Source organism: Lutjanus erythropterus, chromosome 1 (genome assembly GCF_056507025.1).
Source record: "Lutjanus erythropterus isolate fLutEry1 chromosome 1, fLutEry1.hap2, whole genome shotgun sequence".
In the NCBI taxonomy this organism is placed as follows: Eukaryota; Metazoa; Chordata; class Actinopteri; order Lutjaniformes; family Lutjanidae; genus Lutjanus; species Lutjanus erythropterus.
In genome coordinates this window covers 43,814,838-43,839,938 of record NC_139317.1, presented here as the reverse complement: position 1 = coordinate 43,839,938, position 25,101 = coordinate 43,814,838, and the positions used below count along the sequence as shown (strand labels likewise).

The 25,101-nt window shown below is 38.2% G+C and overlaps 3 protein-coding genes across 3 annotated transcripts; 1 reads left to right on the top strand and 2 right to left on the bottom strand.

Moving 5' to 3' along the window:
• Positions 1-975: 975 nt before the first annotated feature.
• Positions 976-5,528, bottom strand: LOC146333318 (protein C19orf12 homolog). The gene is made up of 3 exons (XM_084722073.1): positions 5,375-5,528; positions 2,901-3,075; positions 976-1,525 (listed from the first exon to the last, which is right to left on the bottom strand). Exons 2-3 carry the CDS (start codon positions 3,058-3,060, stop codon positions 1,260-1,262), a joined length of 426 nt encoding a protein of 141 aa, XP_084578199.1. The 5' UTR covers positions 3,061-3,075; positions 5,375-5,528; the 3' UTR covers positions 976-1,259.
• Positions 5,529-6,852: 1,324 nt separating this feature from the next.
• Positions 6,853-13,425, top strand: LOC146333317 (tumor protein p53-inducible nuclear protein 2). The gene is made up of 4 exons (XM_084722072.1): positions 6,853-7,013; positions 9,141-9,284; positions 9,774-9,945; positions 11,388-13,425. Exons 2-4 carry the CDS (start codon positions 9,161-9,163, stop codon positions 11,614-11,616), a joined length of 525 nt encoding a protein of 174 aa, XP_084578198.1. The 5' UTR covers positions 6,853-7,013; positions 9,141-9,160; the 3' UTR covers positions 11,617-13,425.
• On the bottom strand, positions 12,915-24,814 carry LOC146333316 (uncharacterized protein F13E9.13, mitochondrial). The gene is made up of 6 exons (XM_084722071.1): positions 24,318-24,814; positions 22,687-22,769; positions 22,417-22,597; positions 20,237-20,387; positions 18,689-18,816; positions 12,915-13,692 (listed from the first exon to the last, which is right to left on the bottom strand). Exons 1-6 carry the CDS (start codon positions 24,388-24,390, stop codon positions 13,502-13,504), a joined length of 807 nt encoding a protein of 268 aa, XP_084578197.1. The 5' UTR covers positions 24,391-24,814; the 3' UTR covers positions 12,915-13,501.
• Between the last annotated feature and the right edge of the window lie 287 nt (positions 24,815-25,101).

The following is a 25,101-nucleotide window of genomic DNA, read 5'->3' as shown; positions in this document are numbered from 1 at the left end:
TCTTTTCATTTAAAAGAAAGTAGTTCCAGTAAATTCTACTGCAGAGATGAAAGTAACTACACCCTGTTTCTACAAAACTCTGCATTCTGAACTTGTATTTGTATTTTTGATTTTGGGGTGAACTGTCCCTTAAAATCCAAAATCTTTGGGTTTTTGACTCTCAAGACTCTTTCCAAAAAACATGACCCAGTTAGTCAAAATAATACACACTCCTTGTGAGCAGTTTCATGTAGGAACGACTTTCTTTCTAGTAGAAAAGAAAAAAAAGACATAAAATGCCTCCATACTGTTCGCCTGGTGTAATCCAAGTCTCCAAAAGCCCAGATATGCTGTTAACTTGTGTGCGCACAACATCACACACACCACACACCCAGGTCAGACGGTGTTCACACACACATGAACATGGCTCCAAGATGAGGATCTGTGGTGAAGGTTCAGGCTAAAAACATGGTGTAAGTGACGTCTTTTAAGTCAACTTGGCATATTGGAGATTTAGGAGACTCCGATTACACCAGATGAGCAGTATAGAGGCATTTTATTGGTTTTGGGGTTTTTTATTTATGTTTGAAAACTGGTCACCATTCACTTCCATTGTTAGAGAGATTCTGCAACACTGTTTTCCTGTGAAATTCCAGCAGTGTTTTGTGGACTAAAAAACTAAACTCAACCTTCAATCGGCCTGAGGGTGAGTAGATGATGACTGAATTTATTGATTCAGTTTTTCCATTTCATTGTCAATTCAGTCATTTAGTTTGTTGGTCTAAAAAATGTCACAAGATGCTGAAAGATTTTGACCTCTGTTTACTAAAGTTAACTGTCAGAGAGGAGCAAAGAAACCAGAAAATATTCACATTTAAGAAGCTGAAATAAGAGAATTTTGTTTGTTTTTTTCTCAAAAAAATGCTAGATTTATTATTTGATGAATTGCTTTTCGATTTAATCTTGAAAATTAGTACGCAAATTATCAGTCAGAAGCACAGTATCTTCCAGTTTTTATTTTGTGTAAAACTGATAAGCAGAGGTATATTAAAACACCCTGATACAGAGCATGATACTAATCCAGAATAAATGACTCCCCAGGCACACGTTAAGAAAACTGATGTCAGTTTGTCATACAAAACATTATTCAAACCAAAGCCTCGATCCTGTCATCACTGAGGAACACACACAGATTTATATGATGACTGTACAATGATTTTTTTCTTGTGAAATACAAAAACATGATGTGCTTGTGTGTAAAGTCCATGTGTGACCATAACTCAGTCATGATAACGGACCTCTGCTCTGAGCTCCTTTGTGACGTAGCTGAGCAGCGCGGCAGTGACCTGCTGCTGGAGGGTGGCGTTGCCCATCACGAGGGCGATGAGCTGGGCGGCGTCCGTCCAGTTCAGGCTGCCTAAGATGGCCATGATGTCCTGATAGAGCTTCTGCTTCTGGTTGGGTGGCAGCTCCATCAGGATCTGAGGCAGCGGCCTGAACTGCCCGCTGGTCAGCCAGCTGCCCAGGATACCCCCCACTGCTCCACCTGGGACAGAGAGGACAGAGGACACACGGTATGAAGCTGCATCAAAGACAACTGAGCACACAACTCATGAGAAATCCAAATCCAGTGTGGTAGATTCAGATGGAGCTATTGGCAGAAAATGGCAGAAATGAAATGCAATTTTATACATTTTCATTAGTGTATGATCACCTGAAAACCAGAGTCATGTTGTCGATATCTTAGAATGAGACGTTTAGATCTACAGAGGGAGCAGGTCCACTTCCACAGAAGCTGCCATGTTTCTACAGTAGCTCAGAAAACTACACACTGGCTCTAGATACAGCTTTTCACATTTTGTACAAGTTTTGCAGCCACTGTATGTTTTCCTACAAGTTTGGAGGGGAAGGGTGAGGCGAGTTAGTCGCAATCTGCAAGCTCACTGTGAGATGCCACTAAACCCTACAGAAAAATCCTTTAATGGACAAGTCTGGTGATATCTGATATATTTATTTTGTTATAAAAAAAAAGACACAAACCAACTAACATGGAATATAAAATATAATATGGAATATGGAATATAAAACATCTTCCTCTGAAATTAATGATCTTGTGTTTACATGTTTCCTGAAAAGCAGATTAAAAAAAAACAAAAAAAACAACAACATGTGTGATCTGTCTTTAAATAGGTTATCTGACAGATACTGGATTTTTGGAGCTGATAAAATGTCAGGGAGTTAAAAAACATTCTGATATTGGTATATCACCTGATATCACAATTATCCATCAAATGTGCTCATCAGACACTTGTGGATATTTTACAATTTGACAATTTACTGTCACATGACTTGAGGCCACTGAAAAAGTAAACTTGTACTGGTATTATTAATAATTAGAAATTAAAAACACAATTTATGTATGAAACATAAAACAATATACAATACAATATAACAAGGTCTGTGGATTACCTTGAGTCATGAGGTCATGATTTTTGAAAAGAGACACTTGTTTTGAATTTTGTGCCACTTTGTCACATTTTATTGGAGAGAAGGCAGACGCCTCTACAGCCACAATTCTGCAACTCACACCAAAACTATCTAGATAGACAAATGGCACTGCAGGCTGGGAGAAATGTCCCTTTAAAATGATATAAAACAGAGAAAAGCAACTGTTGATTAGTTTTCTACTGATCAATACCCAAACAGTGAAGAAGTAGGAGGAGAAGCAGCAGTTATGCAATATTTAAAAATGTCCTCTGGATCAGTCCAAGGTCTCATCTGTCAGTGATAGTCTACTCAAAGTTTTGTATTGTCCTTCAAGATATGGGACACTACAAAGGTGTCTGTCAGTGTGGACTGATCAGACAGCTGTAATGTCTGCTTTAGAAAGTCTAGGTCAGAATCAGAGGATTTATTCTTACCGACAGCGATCCCTGCAGGTCCACCCATCAGCCCGCCTACAAAGGCTGTTCCTCCTGCCACCAGCGCTCCTTTAGTGGAGTTTTTCACCGCTACCTTGATCTGATCGTGAGCTGATATTTCAGAGCACAGACGCATGACATCATCTATTCGTGGAGCCATCTCTGCGTCGAGACACTGGCGTGACAGAAAAGAGAGGACAGTTAACTTTACTGTAGCATTTTACCCTAAAAATAAGAAAGACCAGAACATTTTGCCCTACAGCTGCAGCACAGAATTCATTTCTAAGATGAATATTCACATCAACATTATTAGTTTGTCCAATTGTGTGACACACAATGATCTCCTTTTTTTAATGTCAAAGTATCTTTTAAAAAAAGTTGAGTATTGCATTATGGGAGATAAAATCATCACTCATGATTAACTCAAAACATTTTCAACAACTTTGAAAGGATGACAAAATTTGACTTGAATTTATTGAAAAAGTCATGGGGAAAACAATAATGTTATTCATATGAAATCAATAACAGTATATTGAAATAGATGTAAAACAATGAAGATAATTTTGTCTCGTGTTATTTGTACATTATTTAGGACTTTTGCAATTTTTTTTTAATGTCACACCATTGGACACATTTTCAATGTTCAATGTTTAAAAAAGATCAGTGAAAGCACTGACAAGTTAGTGAACCTTTATATTACTCAAATATCAGATTTTGCACTACATTAATGTATTATTTTTTCTTCAAAAGGGTGCTTTACACAAAAGCCGCTTTAACTTAATTTCATACAGATGCACCTGCAGAAAACTGCTAGTCAGTTAGTTTGAAAAAATGTGGTTAAACACAACATAACCTAAACTATAATCTAAATTTTGTCAAAAGTCTCCTCTACAAGTCAGGGCCACAAAACTAGGTGGTAATGTAAAAAAAACAAACAACCAACTTACCTGATGTTGTACTTTAATTGTGCAAATTCCAAATAACACATTTGCAATTAAACAAATTACCAAAATGCAATGACATGCAGTGACCCTGGAGCTTTTGGGGTCCTGACAACAGACACTGAACAATACAAATATTCTGCATATTACTGTTAACACAGCAGTCTACATCAGGGTTTGACAATCCCAGGGCAAGTAAAATGCCTGGTCGGGCTACTAGATCTGGCAAGTCACTCTCCCAACTGGGCAGGTGGTAAAATAGAATTAAAATGTTGAACTATTTTAATTTTTTCATGCAAAAATGGAAGAAATTTCTGGTCTGATTTCAAACTCGTCTATCATCATATAAAACTGAATTATGGACTGACAAATGACACATTTAAGGACACCACCTTGGGCTTTTACAGACTGGCATGGTCATTTTTCACTATTTTCAGACATTTTGTAGAAATTCCAGCCTTATTTTAAACATGACAGTTAACTTTAATCTATGTTGTTATTTGATACCTGCCAATAAATAAAACATTTTGTACAGGAGCAAGAGCTGAAAACTGACTTTGGGCAAGCAGATTTCAAGCAAGTGGAAAAACGCATGAATGTTGAACCCTGTACACACTGGAAGATAATGCTGACATCTGCTTTCCAGAGCTAATCTGCTGTCAGATAAATGTCAGATAGACCCTCTTCTGTCGGTTAGACATGCATACTTTTAGAAGAAACTTAACAGCAAAAAATGACAGACCTACAGTGCAGACTCTACTGCTCGAAGTCATCAGGGAAAAATCGAAAGTGATAGTGATGATAGCCACATACAAACACCAGGCTCGTGTTACACCTGGGTGACCAACTTCCTTTAAGTGTCAGAAGTGAACTGCGGACGAACCGGGGAAAGAGAAACCAGAAGGTACATCCTCTTATACGGAAATTTCACTTCACTTTTTCTTTCAAGTTCAACCTAAGTAACATAAAATACCACAGAAATAAGTAACAAAATAATTTAGACAATTTTCACCAAAATCAAATATGTTTGAAAAAAATCTTTATTTTTATTCAATTATTGTATTGCTTCTGCTCTGCGTGTACGCCGAATGGTAATATGCTAGCTGTCAATTCAGAAAATATCTCAGATTAAATTGTACGGGTTATTAATGCTAGGCAAGACCCACAATTTTCTTAAATTAACCGGTTTCTGAACAGAGTTCGTGACAGTTTGCATAGAGGAATTAGCAGTCGAGTACAAACTGCAGAGGTCCATGTAAACTAACTTAATATAAAGTATGCATAATGACGGTGTGTCTATAATGTTTTTTTTTCAGACAAGATAACTTATGGACAATGAAGGCAGTAGGGTTAATGAACATGGTTTCGGTAAAAATTTAACACAAGTTTTGTTTCTGTTTCACTACCTAAAAAAACATACTTTCAAGAGTTAATTTCTTGGTTTCTATTTAAGATGAGACGTGTGATAAGAGACAGCCATCACCAGCCTTCCTTCCACAATTCATTAACTAATTATGTAATTGTTAGAGTTACCTTCTGTCTTCTCCTAAATGTGTCCTTCTCCTAAAAGTGGTAAGTTTCGCTCTTCTCAGTCGGCTTTTCTCTTTATATACAGTCATTGCTCAAAACGGATGTGATCTTTGAACTTTATGATGGTCTACTTCCTGCTTTGCAACAACAGAGAGTATATAGCCGACTATCGAGACAAGATGATGCCTTTCAACAAAACAAATGGGAAAATGTCAATTTATGTTAATTTGCTCTCATGCTACAAATCGTACCAATGTTACATGTACAATGCCAATATGTATCAATACTAATGGCGTACTTTATTACTTACTTTAGTCATTGTGAGTAGCGCGGTCAACATATTTGAAATGGTCAGCTGGGGGAAGTGACGGCTATTTGTGTAATCTAATTTTTATTTTGGGAAATACGAAAATAAAAACTGACTTTATGTGGGGTTTAGTGTCCCTCCACAGCAATATGGTTTGCTCATGTGCACCATGTAAACCAACTGCTGGTGTTTTTATAGTAGGAAGTGAACCATCTGGAAATGAAGTAGCGTCTCCGAGAAAAAAAATTAAAACTCTTTAAAAACTATAGATTGAATAGATTTTTGTACGGCCGCCATTTTGACATGAAATAGTAGTGTAAATACAGATGTCACCAATGATACTAATTAAAGTTTGGTTCCATCCAGGTCAAACGGAGTCCGGATGCTGCTGTTGTGCTTGTTGTCTCTCTAGAAGGGAGCTGCTACACTAATGAAACGGGACGTCAGTTAGTATCATTTGTCACACCTGTGTTTATCTTGCTCTGTCATATAAATATGGCTGCCGTGAAAAAGGTCTAGGCCAGTTTATCGTCACTCTGTCCAAGTCCACTCGTCTATTATTGTGTTTAACCATAAATTACCTTTTAATTGCGCAGTTTTCAGAGAAACACGCACGTTTTCCCAGTGTTCCTCTGTCCTTCTTCCAGTGAATATGTTGGAATGGTTGTTGTCCATTTTTACAGTAATGAACAGACACTTCATAACCACCAGACCACATAAAAACTCGGTCACGGTTCGACTTTGATAGCTTGGCCTTGTCCATACAAATGTGAGTAAACATAAAAACCTAAATGTGACATTTACGTCCACATTAGCGTTTCACTGTGTGCAGCGGAAAAGTTGGTCGTATTAAGGAGGAAATCCTAGCGTTGTTAAACTCTCGCGAGATATGACTCATTGTTTCGTCGTTGTGCACGTTGTACAAAATAATTGTGTTTAATAACTTGACTAGGCCGTGGATAAGATTTGAGTATGCTTAATGTCACAAAACTCCGGGTTAGAGTTTGGCAATTATTATGGTTTGCTTTAAAATATTTACTCTCGCGAGATCTTTTGCGGATCTGGAGTTCCCGTCTAGACCATAGCTGTATTTATAATGAACATGTTCTAGACATGCCCGAGAAAGTGGGTTTGTTGACATGTGACGCAGCAACTGACGCACGCTCGCCCCGCCTCGCTTGGGCGGGGTTTGATGACGTTTGAGGACACAGTGTGAGGACTCTCGCCGATAAACAACTTTGAGATCAAAACAATCTCTGAAGAACAGCAACACAGCTGGAGCCTTTTTCTGTGCACCGACCACACCCGAAGAAAAACAGACTTTTATTCCGGCAGGTGAGTCAAAATGGAGGATAAATCTCTATTATAAAGAAACACTAGCCCTTCATGAGTCTTGGATTTCATCTGTCTTTTGTTCTCTGACAACAATCCTCTTGGCTGTGTGGTGTCTCTGCAGCCTTTACTTGCTTTGTTATTTGGACTGAATATCGTCTATATCATAATGTAATATAACAACAGGACTACGTTTTCCGCTGACAGTGCAATCAGCTGATTACAAGAAACGACGCTATGATCAGTCAGCTGTTTTGCTCTGTGAATATCACACAGTGCAATAGGCCTGCTGAGGTTATGTCACTAACAGGGTTTATTGCATGAATCTAGGTGAGGGGACAGTGTCCTACAGCCCTGCAGTATGTCTGTCTTTACAGGGAGAGTCTGCTGGCAGACCCTGACAAGCAGTCAGGAAGGCATCCAGACACAGGCGGAAAAACACAGGTCTATTTATGGATCTCTGTTTGTCTTAAATAGCTTAACTGTATTAACATATGTAATACATGTGTATTATATCATAGATTATTATAGCCTTAATATATTTTAGAATATAGCTGATAATGCTTTCAAAATCAAAGGAGAAAAAAAATGTTTTTGTGATCAGCTGACAGGAATGTGATACTGTTGTACCTACATTAGCCCTTCACATACTGTTTGATAAATAGCATCAGGCCACTTTCTTATGATCACTTCTTTGACTGCTTTCACACATTTTGACTAAGATTTCTCAGTTTTAGTCATATTAATACAGTGAATTACAGTGGTAATGTGTCATATTAACAGACTGAAACATATTGATTCAAGAGTGACATTGGAATCTGTACGGAGGACTGACAAACAAAGTTCTTCATGATGTTAGAATAAGGATTAAAGGAGTGATGATCAGGGACAAACATTAGTCAGCTGCAGTCACATATAAAACTCACTCCCCCTTCTTCATGGAGGAAATCTAACCCAGTGTGACAGATTATATAATATTGCTGAAATCAGTGTAATTTCAGTCTCTTGTGCCATCCTGTTCCCTCAGCTGTTTCCTACGTCACAGAGACGTAACACCTCAGGCTGCTCAGGTTTCTGTGTTGGCGTAATGGAAGCAGTTGTTGATGCAGCGCAGGCGTTGGGGGATCTTTGAGTGGGACAGCCACGAGGGGGAGCCATTCGTTCATTTGCAAAAGACTCAATCAAGGAGGAGGATCAGGAGGAATTTATTTAGACTAACTTAGTGCTCACTTTCATTTTTAAAATGTGGATTCATGTCATGTCCTCAGCTGATACAAAACTTCCCAGGGTTCATTTCAAATTTCAAGTACTTTTCGAGGTGCATTGTCAAGCTTTTCCAGCACCTCAGAGCTGTGTTAAACAGGTCTGGGGAGTAATGGATTACATGTAACAGGACTACTAGAGCAGGATACATAAAAAAGGTAACTGTATTACATTACAGTTACACAAAGAAGTATGTAAATGTAAGTAATCAGATTACAGAGGTATATGAGTAAATGTTCATGGGAGCATGGGTGTGCAGTTCTAACTAAAAGTGCAAGGTTAGTTAGTGACAGCCAAGTGGAGGTGATGCAGGAATCTTTTTTCTGTTTAGGTGACAAAAATGTTAAAACATACTAATGTTAAGGATGGTATATTATATTATATTATATTATGCTCTCTGGGGAAAATATTACACCAAACTCCCTTGGAGGAATCTAACCGATTAACAATTCTTAATCTGTCTGTAAAAACACACAACTCTAGAAACACAAAATAAAGGGCATCAAATGTTGGCAGCCTTCTTGTCAATTCGGCGTCAATATAATCCTTAAAGAAACTGTATGTCTGTACAAACTCTATATTATTAATGGTAACTGTTTTTGATCCAAACTTGCTTAAATGTTTAAAAATAGCAAAGTTGTCTGATCAGAAAGCCGGGCTGCAAAAGCACGTTTGCTCCACCAGGGTGCAACTACTCCACCTGCTCCACTGCTCAGTGTCTGTGCACTGCATCATCATGTAGTGCTCACACTCTGTTTTTCATGTACTTCTGTCCAACACTTGGTATTAAATGCATTTGGATATGTTCCTTTGAAGATGTTTTGTATTCTTTCACTTCACCTGCTGTTCTTGTTCATTTATTTACAGATTGCAACAGAGGCGTGAAGATGATCGGAAAGATTCTCTCTCACCTGCTTGGTAGCGCTGGCGAGGATTTGGAGGCGGCGGATGACACTTACGAGGAGCTGATGGAGTTTGAGGAGGGAGAGTGGGTGATTGTTAAACTCCCAGGTGAGAGACAGACCCTGCAAGAGCTATAGCAGTATGTTATTCACATCAAGTTGATGATTAATCATTAATCTCTGTTAAGAATTTAACCGATTAAAAACTTGTTCACCAATAATATATTTTTGGTGTACAAGCTCACAGATTTTCAGGCAAGCAGCTGTTTGAGTGAGAGCTTTATTATTTTATTATTGCATAAATTAATGTTTTACGTAACTAATGTGCCTCTATTTCTCAGTTTAAATAAAACTTAAACTGAGAGTTTTAAACTGAGTTTAAATAAAACTTAAACTGAGAAAAAGACATGTGTTTTGTATCTTTGTATTATCAATGACTAATCAATTATTGATGTTTACATGTTAACCATTGTTTCAGGAAAATGCACAAAATTCACAACCCTAATCAATATAATTGAAAATGTTCTTGGCTCAGTGAGGGTGCAGCTTATACTGGGATGAAAGCTGATGTGTTTGGACCACAATGTTCCTCGTACAGAGAACGGGCCGCTGTCAGCCCCTGAGGTGGACCCCCTGGAGAACCTGCTGATTGAACACCCCAGCATGTCCGTCTACCAGATGAGACGCAGGATGAGTGGAGCAGAGGAGGAGGAAGAGGAGGAGGAGGAGGAGGAGCTAGGCTCTGATGAAGATGAAGAGGAGACCCCCAGGTTAGTTTCCATCTCAACCTCCAGCTCACAGAGATTTGTCTAATATTTAATGTCCGCTGACCAGATCACATCACTCATTGTAAGATAAGTGAAGATGGACATTGACTGTACTCTGTGACTCTTACAAATGACAAACGGCTTGTTCCAATGAATCCAATATGTACCTTCTTACTTGTAAGACTTTTCTTCCAAGATGGAAAGTCACAAATGCAACCTGTTATGTTATCAAAGATTTTAAAATGGAACTTGGAAATATTTCAGACTGTAATAGAAGCTACAGTAAGATATACAGAGCCCCCTTAGCCATCCGAGATTCGCCCTCTCTCCCCATATTCAAAAAACTGCTCAAGACTCATCTGTTCAACACCGCTTTCAACCATTGACAGTTTCTTCTCCTCATCCCTTGTTTTTTTTTTTTTCTGTATGTTGTTTCTTTCTTTCTCTTGTCTTTTGTGAAGCGTCTTTGAGTATTTTGAAAAGCGCAATATAAGTATAATGAATTATTAATTATTATTATTATTATTATTGCAGCAGCCAATTAAGTCAATTACTGAAAAGCCATTTTGACATGAAATGACACAAAAACAGATTTTACCAGGGATACTAATTAGTTAGCCTGATATCAGACTGACATGTCAACTCATTACACTTAATTTCCAGAGAATTAATAAACTCAGTGGAGTGGGCAGATTTGAAGGTCTGGAGTGATGCAAACTAATTAGTATCTTGATATTTAATAGACAGGCAGACACCAGAGTTGAGTCAATCTTCTCATCTAACTCTTGGCAAAAAGAAGGAAAGCACTTTCCCCTGAACTATTCATTAAAATTCTGAGAAGTCCTCAAGCAAGTTCAAGGTTTTCAAGATCAAGAATGAACTTTCGTGCTTAGCTGAGAAACAATTTTGGGCCACTTGACTTGTTGTGACAATGGCCAACTTGTACAAGTTGTGGAATCATTTGCAAACACAGTGTGTACTGACCGACAAAAGCTTTACAAAGTGTTCCTGAGCCCATGTAGTAATGCCCTGTTTGCAATCATTTAGTGACATTTACAGTGACAAAAAGACCTGTCTCCTGGGTGAAAGTCCTGTTTGTGTTCAACGCAATCACCATGCAATTCCCCTCCAAAGTGCCAGTCTACACAGTCAATCTGAGCACAGTAGTAGTGGCCAATCACAGCACAGAAAGGTGGACTGTGGTGGAACAGTCTTGGAGAAAAAAAAACATCCATGCTCGAGAATGACTGAGCCTATCGAGGACGCCACTTTAATACCCGATCATGATACTGTCAAAAGTATCCTCACATTTGGAACCTAAATCTTAAATTGGTTTTCATAAGAACAGAAGAACCATTCACACAGAGCTGGCGTACAGTGTTATTTCTCTTTTATATATACTTAATATAATGTATCTCTGTAACACTTCCTCTGTGTGTGTTCAGGCCCGTGGCAGTGAGGCGGCACATATCCTGGCGTCTGGCTGCCTGGGGGATTCCTCTACCCTGCAACGTCCAGCTGCTGGACGTCCAGAGGGCCAGGACCCAGGCCGAGCGCAAGAAGCTGAGCCGCAGCGCCCTCAACAGGCAGAACCTGGCCAAGACGCGGTTCTCCCCGGCAGAGAGACGCTTCGGCCACTACAAGAGGCCCTGCCAGCGCCTGTACAACTACTGAACAGCAGGGATGTATCTGCTCGAGAGAGGGTGCGTCTCAAGTTGCCTCCATCACAGTCCAGTGTGCAGCACAGTGCCTTTACTCCACATTACTCAGGTTTTTACACTTCACACAGTTAACTCTGCATATCCACCATGGCACATCATGAGATTCACCACTTTCTGTGCAGTTAAATGATCAAACAAATGAACCACAGCAACACAAGTTTTTATTTTGATGTTAAAATAGGCAACTTGCACTGTAATCCTCACGTCTGAAACCACTGAGAACAACGAACCTTGATCTCCTGACATCATGAATGACGCTGTCTGTCCCTCAGCTTGGAAAGCATTAGTAACTCAGTTACTATCAAGTTAGAGAGATAGTTTGGACTTTTTGAAGAGGAGTTGTATGAGTTATATATGCATAGTCATTTGAATCCTACTGTAGATGGTGGTTGACACACCCCCAGTTTGGAGAAGCAGTACGAGTATCAGTGTTGGAAGCTAAGCAATGTACTGCTGTTAACAGGGTCAGCAGCAGAACATATTTGAGACACCTTTAGACCCTTTGGAATATCTTTACCCCTTTATTTTGCTGTCAGACAGCTTTTTCTGGCAGAAAATTGCTATTAAATAAGCCAAATATTGCTTTCTCAAATGCAGCCAGACTCCATTGGCAAAAACAGTCATTTTACCTCACAGAACACAGGAGTTGCTTGTCTACCGCTGCCTTTATTGGTTAGTTAATTTGTGTTCTTGTGTGACTTTGCTGTTTAAAAAGGGTTAGTTTGGATTCACAGAAGTCAGACAATAACACAAAAAACTAAGCAAGCAAGGCAGGTGGTAGACCAGCAACTCCTGTGGTCTGCAAGGTAAAAATCACTGTTTTGACCAATGGAGTTTGGTTGCTTTGGAGAGAGCAATAATTGGCTCATGTAACGGCAGTTTACCATCAGAAAAAGCTGTCTGACAACAAGGTAAAGCTTTGAAAATAGTCTGAATATAACATGCGCTTAAAGTGATACCGGATTTTTGTATGTTTTGCTGCTGACCCTGTCCACACCAGTACATGGCTTAGCTTCCTACACCAGTGCTCCTGCTGCTTCTCCAAACTGGGGGCGTCAATCGCCATCTACTGTAGGTAGTACACTGACTATGGATAAGTACTTCTTACAACCCCACCTCAAAAAGTCCAAGCCATCCCTTTAAAGCCTTTGTACATTTTAAAGTGAGAACAGTTGATTGGTGTGACTTGTTTAGGTTGATTACATATTAGCAGGAGTAAATCTGGCAGTTAGTTCATTATGTGTGTGAAAGTTTAAAGCTTTTGTTACTGTTAAAGTGTGTGATACTGATCTAGATATGAGAAATTCTAATCTGTACAATACTTCGATCTAAATTATGATGCTATTTTGTTTGATTGTGGCACACTTGGATTGGTTATTCCTTGGTTGTATTCAGTTTGTATTATATTACGTGCCTTTGCTTTAGATGTTCTTGTGTTGAGTACATTAACAGTTGATTTCATACCACACTGAGCTGTACAGTATTCATGTTGTGCATTAACACAATGACACTTTTGATTTTCTGAAGAGAAATGTTCCTTTTGTTTCTAATTGAGTCTTAAGGACAAAAAAAGAGAAAAGCACTGTTGATGTTTTGTATTGAGTCCATCATTTTTATTTTTCAGCAGGTCCTCACTCTTTCATGTTACTCAGATTGTTTATTCTGGAACCACGAGTGTAAATGCAGTTGAATATCATGTTTTTATATTTGAGTGTATTTATAAAATGTACAAAAAAATTGCAAATAAATCTTGTTTTCTTAATCTGGTTGCTCTTTGTCTTTTAATGTGGCAAGAATACAGTAACTGTACCACAGATTTAGCGATGAGAGAAATCCTCTCACTTTAAAAGGTCACGTCTCTTTCCCATGAACCTCCTCACTCGCTCCGGGTCAACCACATTGGCCCAGTGGCCGCCCTCCTTGAAGTGAGAGCCGATGATCATCCCGTTAGCCTCCATGTAGCGTTCAACGTTGTCGTAGGTCACTCCGGAGCCTATAAGCACTGGGATCCTCACAGACTGGGAGACGTCTGCAAAAGTAAAGAAACCGCAGAGAAGCAGTTGTAAACAAATGTTTGAAATGTTTGTTCATGGATGCTAATGTTAACAAATGTCACCCACAGTATCAGTTGTAACGTTCTGTTGTATGGAAAAGTATGGAAGAACAATTGTACTTTGATTTACTCATGAAAGTGGCCACTTTCACAATTTTCTCATACTACATAATCATAATAATTCAGCATGAATCATATTTATAAGTAAAATGCACAGAAAAAAAGGTTTACCGCATGTCTTCTATATAATGTTTGTAGTTTTTTTTTAAGTGAGGTTGGGATGGGTATTTCAGCTCTGTGTTTGTGGGTTTTAATCATCCATGTGAGTCACAAGCAAGTCTGGAGTTGTACTAAATTCTTAAATAAGGTCAAAGACAGTGTGGTCATAAAAAAAAGTTTTATTTTCAACATTAAAGAAAACCGTTGCAGTCTGTTTCCACCTTATAAATCTTACTGACATTTTGAGGCAATAGAGCCTCCAAAATTAACAACAATGGAAAGTGGGATCTGACATTATAATTTAGCGCTATGAGGGCTCTAAAGTGAAAATAATAAGTCTGACACAAAAAATTGTTAACACATTGATGCCTTTTAATATATCTGTCTAAAGTGCTTCTATATGATCGAGATGCCTCGTACGCTGGTCTCTACTGGTCTGCCTTGAAAAATGCAAATAACTAATTAAAATATTCACGTTCTATCTCAAGTCTCAAGTCATGATTAGTAAGTCAAAGTCAAGTCAAGGCTTTTATCAGTTTTTGTAAGTCTTAAGTCACCCACCTCTGCTGCCAGGTGTCACCTGGGGGGGAATCGTAATCTCTTGTGCGCGTGTGATCAATGGAAACTGAACTTGTCCACAGCCAATCTCACATATGGACCGATCAGCCTAAATTTATTTTTGTGCACATTCATGACTCTATGCTGAAGGACCTTTGTGATTCACAATTTTTGAGAAAACCTTTTTTTATGGCTCCACGCTGGCGACAGCCGTGACCACAGGCGTCATGTTTTTGGGTCATCTCATTCTTGTGAACATGACATCTCCAGAACACCTTGAGTAAAGTTCTTTGAACTTGGCACAAACGTCCACACAGACTCAAAGATGAACTGATTCGATTTTGGTGATCAAATGTCAAACAGTCATTGTGACCTCACAAAACATCTTTTTGGCCATAACTCAAGAATTAATTTGCTAATTATGACAAAACAATTTAATAGGATACTAGCAGTGCTGGAGAGTAACTAGTTACATATAATTAAATCACATATAATAAATGTAATTATTACTGATTACTGTAATTAAATTGCAGTTGCTAATCAAAACATTGGCAATAAATGACCTCTTCTAGTTTAATATTTAAACATGCCTCAGTTATGACACATTCTTTTTATATATAAATATATAATAATATATCAGTGTTTTTTGTGTTTTGTCTCATATATGTGACGTCCTACATGTCTTGTAAGGTTTTTAAACAACACAAGATTTCAGTTTCACTAATGGTTGCCCAACTCATATAGTTTGATACAACACACCTACTATAGCTATTTTAAGTGGATTTATTGTCAAATATAGTATTATAACTTCACAAATTATATAAGTTTCATATTGCACATATATCTTACAAGTTTCAGATAAATATATATCAACATTTAGTATCTTTTCCATATGGGTGAGGGGGGTGAACTAAGAGAGGCTGTAATATAGGTTACAGATCAAACTTTGGACAGAGACCAACCTCTACACTGGCATGTGAGCTCCAGTATCATTCTGTCTGACCGGTGGCTGCATGTGTGTGTTAATGGGAGACAGGGTACACGTGTGTGAGGGAAAGAGAAACAGGTCGGGGGATGTGTGTGTGTATGTGTGTTTGGTCTCATGTGTACAGTACATGAACCTGTGGCAGCGTGCCTGTTTAGCTCTCAGTGTTTACAGTCTTGTATGTCGTGTTGGAGACCGTGCTTAAAATAGAAACCCTGGTGCTGCTGAGGGAGAGACACGGTCCGGATTTCAAACCCACTGACCCACAGCAGATACAGACCTGCGTGCCTCTCATCACAGCCTGCCTGGCCACTCATTAATCCACTGACGGAAGTACACCACCGCGATGTATAACTCCATTACAAGTAATATTTTACTTAAAGGTCCTGTGTGTAAGATTTACGAGGATCTATAGGCAGAATATGGCAGAAATTATAAGTATATTCAGAAGTATGTTTTGATTAGGGTAAAATTGTTGTGTTTTTGTTACCTTAGATGAGCTATTTACATCTATAGAGGGCAAGGGTCCTCTTAGAGTCTTGTCTAAAAGAGAACCCTAGAGTTGTATGCATTGTTTCTTTAAAGTCAAATCAATAACATTTTGTAATGTGGCAACACTGTGGTTAGGTTTTGTGTAGAAAACATCTGGTTATAGTTAGGAAAGGATCACGTTTTGGGTTAAAATGATCATTCTACCAAGTCCTTTTGAGGATCTTTCCCTTCTAGACACAACTTCTATTACAGATGTTACACTGCCATGATTCTACTGTAGCCCATAACAGACAAACCAAACGTTGGCTCCAGATACAGCCTTTCAACTTTTGTGGGTGTTTTGGGTAGGTTCTCCTACACTTGGAAGGGGAAGGTGAGACAAGGTGTCAAGCTCACCACTTGATGCCACTAAATTCTACAAACTGGTCCTTGTGCTTCTGACAAATACACAGTTTGTCGTGTTTGCATCACGTTATGTAATATTGCCATATATTTTCCTGTCACATGAACCAATCTCAGTTGGCTAGCTAGCTGGTGAAAATATAGGCAGCATGTTTTTCAGGCACACAGCTCACTGTGACCAGTTTTTGAAATACACTTTTTGTGGTTTTTGCAACTCAAAGATTCAAGTTTGTCTCAAGAAGAAAAGTAAACTATCTCAACTAAAAATTATAGGTCTTTTGTAGTTTTCACAACTTCAAAAGTTTTATTTATTTATTTTACAGTGTACAGCCTGAAGTTGTAGCTGGTTAGGTTCTGGTGGTTAGGTTTCGGGTTTTTTTTTTTTAGTTTACAGCAACAGCCCCTCAAAATGTCAGGTCCCTGAGTTGTACACATATTGACACACTGACAGCATATATAGAGTAATATTAGTGTTATTTTTTTGTCATGTTTCTGTCTGTCTGTCTCCTTTTAGCTCTCCTTTAATCTCCAGCAGCTTCTGAGAAAGAATATCTGGCACTAAAACCACCAAACGCCTCCACGATGTTCACCAGCTAACTTTGTCTGTCTGTTGTTCAGTGTTGGGTGTACAGTTGGTTTATCAGAGCCTGTTTGCTGACAACAGCTGCCTGCTGAAACTGATACAAACGTTGGGCCACACTCCAGGACAAATATGGAATTGGAACATATCGTCACAGCTTCTGGCTTTAAGGGACATTTCACACAAAGTTCTTGGGTATTTCTTTGTTTTGTTACTGAAGCAGCTCACTTATCGCTGCACTATTTTTGCACACAGGGACCGTAAAACACAACTCGGACATATTTTCACCTATGTAAGCTGATATGGTGAATGTTTTAAACTGTTCAATACTCCACCATGTTCATCAAGTAGTCACTACCTTTGTCTTTGTACCTTTGTCTCTAGCATACAATGGCTTTATCAGAGCTTTTTCACTGAACAGTGCAGGTGGAAACAAGAACCAGAAAAGTTGCAGACTGTAAAACGAGGTTATGTAGGACTGAGGGGAACTGCAGTTACCACACCTTTCACATTACACATCATACAACATGCATGACATCTTTTTCATTGTTGGTAGACCTTCTTCGCTGCAGACGTTTTGTCATGAAGGAAAAGAACAGTTGGTACTATAAAAAGGTTAAACTAATGCTCCACAAAAATGTAGTTATTTCCTCCTGCCTGGACTATTGTAAGATATTATTCTATTCCACTAAATAATACTCCTCACAAACACTAGATGTAGAGAACACACTCTGGTCCAAGCTGGACTACACTGGCTCCCCATTTGGTACAGAATTTAATTTAAGATCCTATTGATTACTTTTAAATCCCTGCATGGTCTGGCTCTGCTTTACACTCTTTACTCAGCTTTGAGACCAACCGGATCAGAGAATCAAATGCTGTTAAAAGTTTCACAGTCCAGGTTTAGAACTAATGGGGATCATGCTTTGACCCATTTAGCCCCAACAAGCTTTTACAAACACACCGCACAGACTGACATTTGTACAATATTTTTCATCTACCTCTTTTCAAATACTTTCATGCTGTTTTTCTTATATTTTATTTTATCTGACCATGTTTAACTGCCTCTTGATTTCTATTGTATGTTCTGTGTATGATAAAATTTGTGATTTTATTTCACTATGATTCACTAACTTTGCACCTATATTGTTAAGGTATTTTATTTTGTGAAGCACCTTGTAACCATGATTTTAAAAATGTGGGTCAACAATTCAACAAAAACTCACTGAAACATTCCCAGCCAGTGTAGATTACTTAATGTCCATTAACACTTTACTGTATATGGTGTGTGTGAGAGAGAGACAGACAGAGACAGAGCGAGTGAGTGAGCATATCAAACATTCCTGAAGTGAGCCTCGGTGCAGCCGGCTGCCATATTGGGTGACTGGTCTGAGTGTACGCTGTCCTGACCAATAGAGGATACAGAACGCTGCTGTCAGGAACTGTCACAAGGTATCAACATAGGTGAGGGTGTCCTCTAGTGGACAGACAGGGTAGTGACTTAAAATGTATGACATTGTAAGAATGTGGTACTTCTCAGTTTTGGGGAGTTACTCAGTTTTACTTCATGGTTAACTGTATAGTTTTGAGTTTTTAACATTCTACAGATGAAATGATTAATTAAAAAGATCAGCGGTGAATCAATCAAATCAATCTTGAAAATAGCTGTGAGTTGTAGCCCTTCATTGCCATCCAAACTTAAGTGTCAAAGTGTGGAGCGTTTGTGTCATTTGTACCTCTGAGCTCCTGCGGGTCAGCCTGCAGTCCAGTGGCCACTCCTGTGACGATGACTCCATCAGAGAGGAAGAATTCGGCCGCACGCGCCGTCTCTTCAATGCTCACATCTGCTGTCACAGCATGGGAGCTGGAAAAACACACATATAGCATACAAACACACAAGTAAAACTACGTGAGGATAAAACTCCTAACAGCAGGCTGAAACCAGGGTTAAGTTACTTAAAATGAAAACAGACTGACTTAAAACTGGGATCAAGAAGAACAGCAGGGCATCGATCCCTGAAACCCTGACAGTCCACCAAGCTCCCAAACCCACAAAGTATTCTATTTCAAAATACAAACTTATCCTCCACAAGCCTATATGAATTAATTTCAACTTTAATTAAGTCAACTCCATTTGTGTGAAATCCTTTACATTTACATTAATACTTAACATGCAAAGCTTTGTATTTATATATATTTAATATATAAATATAAAGAGGTAAAATTATAAGAAACTGACTGACATGAAAACAAGAAGAAAACCAAACTGTAGCAGGGATAAATTCAGCTGCATTTAGCAGAAACTGTACAGTAAGTACAGACTATGAAAATGAATGGAAAGTGACAAAATAAATGCTAAGTTCATTGTCATCATTTGTAACCAAGAGAACAAAAATCAAAAAGAGCAGTTCAACTTCAAAAGTGTGTTATTTAATATTTTAAAAGAAAGACTCAGCTACAAATAGGTGGCTAAAACTACCTAACTCTGAATTATTTCAGTCATATTTCTTCAGATAACATGTATATAGTCCAGTCATTCCAAAACGCTTCTTATGAGGTGTTGCAGATTGTTTTTTCATATGTTTGCCTTTAATGGACAGTTTGTGAGTGAGAGTAATGAAAGATGTTTCTTTAATCTTTTGCTTAAATCCAAAATTTCACTTTCAGCAGTTTGATAAATACAGGTCCTGATGTGATTTTTTTTTTAAATCACACACTTAAATTTGCTCAAATCCAGTAAGACCCAACTGGCAGCTAAGGTCAAACAAATTAACTTTGAGGCTACTGACAAAAAGAAAGACCTTAAATCTCCCTAATTGATATTTTTGTCTAGTAGAGCTGACACTACCAATCGATTAATCGATTAGCTGATCAAAAGAAAATAAGTGACCAGGCATTTTGATAATAGATTAATCGTTTCAGTCATTTTTCAAGCAAAAATGTTAAATGTTTGCTGGTTCCAGCTTCTCAAATGTGAGGTTTTGCTGCTTTTCTTTGTCATGTACGACAATAAATGAACAATATTTAGGTTTTAGACTGTTGGTTGGACAAACAATTTTTGACATTATAAAGAATAAACAATCTTGGCAGATTAATCAGTAATGAAAATAATTATTAGTTGCAGCCCTATTGTCCAGTTCCCTCAAAACTATTTGTGTGAATCTTCATTTACCACAGTTGTGTTCAAAGATATGAAATGTCAAAAATGCCTTTAGGTCTTTCTTGCATATTAGTGGCGCAACAGGTTCTACTCACCGTACAGAGTGTACAGATGTTGATCTCACCTGTGTTTCTTCTTGATGTCGGTGAAGATCTGCACATGCTCAGCTCCAATCTGCCTGCGATATCTCAGTAAGTCCCCGGCGCAGGCGTTCAGGAGGCCCTCGTCAGCCACGTGAGAGAAGACAAACCCCTCAGCCCTGATGAAGTCCAGACCTGTGAACGTACAGTAATATCATAATGTATGGATGACTCACCAGTAGCTACTGTGTCGCCTCAGTCTGACACACAAGTAGCTGACCTTTGTTCTGCTTTGTGGAGTTTTCTCACTGAAGACCAAACACACAGCAGCTTCTTTCACTGATAAACACACCTTCAATTACAAAGAACTACAGTGATGTATACTGTGTTGTTGGGATGTAACAATAAAGCTCATGGTACGATAATACCACAATAAAAAGTCCATGATATGATATTTATCACAATATTAAAAACAAAGAAAAATTACTACTTGAGAAAAAAAAAGCCCATTATTGAATAATTAATCTCATGTGTGTTGTCTGTTGAAAATTTTCACTAGGGATGATTAATCATTAATCCATTCATTGGTGATAAGAATTCAACCAGTTAAAAATGTATTAATTAACACGTATCTTATTAATCTTTAGTGAGTATTTAGAGTTTTCAACAATCCGTTCAGGAAAATACACAAAATTTGCAACCCTACTTTTAACTCAATTTGATAAAATAAAAGTAGTCAGTCGTGACCTAAGCATACAAAAAATGAAATGTCTTTACCACTGAATGATTGAATAATGTATGTACAAACAGCAAAATAAAAACAATACAGCTGTCACATGCTGTCATTTTAAAAAATAAAATAAAAATAATTAAATAAAATTATTAACCATGTAATATCATGGTAAGAATTGTCCCAGTCAAGTACGGTATGTAGACTTTTTTTTACTGCAATATCACGATATTCAATATACGATTATATTCCTATTGATTTACTGAATTCTAATTATTGATGCATTGATGTTTAGGGTGACATCAGCAAAACTAGGTCATCAGGTAAACTGGGTCACTTAAGATCTGAGTGTCTCATTTTATTTAAAAGTTAACAGCCAATGACTGCAAACAATTTCAAACTGTTGTCACAACAGTACTTGACGTGTAGCAAGTGATTTGATTGGTCTGAGGTTGCTAAGGAGGGCGGGGCAATGCCTCATTTTGAGACTGCTACAGAAAACTGTATGGTGAGCAGCCTGACATATCAAATCTTACTGGTCAATAATGAGGCTGATAAAGCAATAAGAAGCAAATCTACAAGTAATGATTCATAATTAATGTCTTGATGGCCTCTGTCAGATAAAATGCTGCTTGCTAAAAAAAACCCCAGAACTTTTATGAAAAAGTTTCAAAATGTGTAATTGCTAAATTTTTTTTTTAATGAAATTGTTATTTAAATATAATTTTAAAGTAATGTTATATTGTTAGATTTTTCAGATGTGTTTTGAACTCAAAGTTAATTAGATTGTTTTATCAGAAATGACTCAGTTTCACTTCACAGTTTGACTGGTCCCATATTTGCTGATCATCTGGAGCATTTTACTTAAACATTGCTCATCTCAAAAATGTGGGACAGCTGATGATTAAAGAGCTATGAGGCCTGAACTGTTATATTTTATTACATCAATTCAACACAAAAATATCTGAAAAACAGTCCTTATTGATCATAATAAGTTAAACACTTAAATGCCATACATATTTTTTTTGTTAGTGTCCCAAGCAGTTAACCAAAAAGTAGCCAGTTTGGCTGATATCACCCTGTGTAACTTTAAAGGCAAAGGTTGGATTTATTTTTATCAATATCATATCAATATCATTTATTTATTGATTATATTTTGAATCTAGAACACAACTAAAGCTATCAAATAAATGTAGTGTAAAGTATAAAAAGTACAGTATTTCTCTTTGAACTGTGGTGGAGTAGAATTATGAAGTGGCAGGAAATGTAAATACTCAAGTAAATAAGTTATGTACAATACTTGAGTGAATGTACTTAGTTACTTTCTGTCACTGTATAACAGTACAGGGTGACCAGTGAGTAAAATCAGATGCTGTAGTGTTTGGTGCGACAATCTGTTTACACTTTGGCCATGATGACACATGACTTCTGCTCTGTTCTGTGGCTGCAGATGATTCCAGCACAACAACAATGTAATCAATGCAAAAAGTGAACCTGAAGCCAGAGCTACAGCCAGCGCCTGCTGGTTAGCAGCGGACAGTATCTGCACCCCGAGCGGCAGGGACGGACAGACGCCTCTCACAGCCGTGCACACTGCCGTCATACAGGCAGTCACCTCAGGGCCCACAGAGAGGGAGTATGGGATGTCATGCATGTTCTCAATGATCACACCATCCTGAAGGAGGAGTTAACAAGCAGTGGTTACTGGCCCGCCTGGGAAGACTTGAAAGCTGTGAGGAATTCACACAGTGTGAAGTAACTTACGACCCCTGCATCACGGTAGATCGCTGCCTCCCTGCAGGCTTCTTCTGTGATCTGAGACATTTTCATACAGCCCAGTGGGGTGCCTGAGATAGACAACAAACTTTGTTACAAACAGTGTGAGATATCACAAATTATAGCTCACAAATGTAAATACTTATACTTTACATGAGTATTTAAATTTCATTCCACTTCACACTTTACCTCACTTGTACAGTTCAGAGAGAATGCTGTACATTTTACTCAACTATGTTAATTTGACAGTTAGAGCTACTGGTTAATTATTTAGATCTAACAAGTCACAGTTTTTGAGAAGAAAAACATTTGATCGGCATATTAAGATATGATGTATTGTTTTAGATTGAACTACCAAACAGTAGTACTTTCAATTAGCTTCAGTGTAACAGCAAAATGCTATTCACACATTAGTGATAACCTGACACACCAGATGTTTTGTTGCACAGAACCATCTGGGAAGTCGTCCTTAATAACTGTTTGGAAAAGTGCAGGCACTTTTCCCTTTTCCTATTCCCTCTTAGGACACTGATTGGCTGCACCACTTTTGGTGCAGACACAAGCGGATAACTTGAACCCTGGCAAGATGGATTCTCACGTGATCTCGCGAATCCAGCTGCCTGGCAAGGCCAATAACAACACTATAACAATGTAACATTTACAGGGGCCATTTGTCTCCAGTTACTACTTTTACTTTTTTATACTTAAAGCACACTTTGTTGTGCTTTTACTGAAGTAACATTCTCAATGCAGGACAGTTATAATAGGGTGTTTTGCAGTGTGGTACTTTGAATAAGTTAAGAAACTGAATACCCCTACTGCGACCTTTAAAACTATAGATTAACAAACTACTCCCTAATTCAAAATAAAGAGTAGTTTAACTGCATCTTAAGCACAAAAAACCTGCTTGTAAAACTAAAACTACTTTAAAAAAGTAGTTCAACTACGAACTATAACTGAATTAACACTGAGTAAAATGTAGGCGTGTTTGATTTAGGGACTGGAACAGGCCAGTCCTCACTTGGGCAGCCTGAGGATCTTTAACAAGATGATAGAGAGCAGTTATTGAGGTGGAATTAAGAAAATGCTAAATCTTTAAGGAAATTCAGAATATCCAATTACAGACATCTTGATCACAAAACAAAGGTGGTTTTAATCAAATAGTAGGTGACTGTCATTAAATAACAACCATGACCAGCGACCTGTGAAATTGTGTCATATATAGGCCTAGTTTGTAATTAACTACCTAAACTACGTGACCTGAAGTAGTTAACTACTGAAAAAGCCGCTGTGATTTGAAAGTTGTTCAACTACTAACAACTACTGCAACTAGACCTTTTTCACAGCAGCCATATTGATATAAAAGAGTGGGGTAAACACAGGAGTTAGTAGTGGTACTAATTAATTCCCATTCCCATTCCTTGTCCAGTGTAGCCCAATAGTTGCACACTGACTCTGTTTAACCTGTATGGAAAGGAGCCTTAATTAGTTTGCACTACTATTTCATGTCAAAATGTCTGCTGTGAAAGACCTGTTATAATTAAACTGACTGTACTAGTTAACTACAGCCCAATACTTCTTCCACCACATATTAACATTGCAGTGCAGTACTAGTTTACCTGGTAAGGCTTTAACATGAATCATTCCAATAACCACGGATTTCAGGCGCCCAAAAAGGTCCAAAAACTTCATGTTCCCGTTTTTGTGAAGTAATCGCTGAGAGAATCTTGTTGTTTGTCTGTCGTTGGGATTACGTGACCGGTCAAAGTTCAATTTTGCTTAATCAATCAAAATTTCAAACAATAAGCAGTCTTCAGAATCAGTATCAAGCTGGTAGTATAGAAAACAACTGTTCATATGTCATCAACCCAGCATCTGGATTTAAAACTTGGATTTTTAGCAATGCAGAAAGTTTGATTATGAAAAAGGTTTTAGTGGTTGCAGTGGGGGATAATTTAGCTACATGGCAACCCATGCGAGAAATGGGCGCCCCGGCAGAAGCATCCGCAGGCTAACATAGTTAATTTTTTGCTGAATAATGGATGCGCCCATGGTGACAGCGAGTGACAACCATATATCGATTCCACAGAACGAAAGGGCTCATTTACCTCGCCATAATGTGGTCGTGTTCTGTTGTATTTTAGTCTTAATCCTCAGGAGTTCGGCTTTGTTTACATCTGACAGACTAGCCACGCGGTGCCTGAGCGCTTCCTGTTTGTAAGCTCCGCCCCCGCAGCTGTCACTAACAGCAGGCACGCCTCCCGTTTATAAACTTATTTTTACGTTTCTTTAGAGCAATACAAACCGACTGTATAAAGGATGTGTGCGCTATAAACTCTACAAGCGTGAAACTAAGGTGAATGGAGTTGAAATGAGTGAATAAAGAGGCGGTGAAGGTGGAGG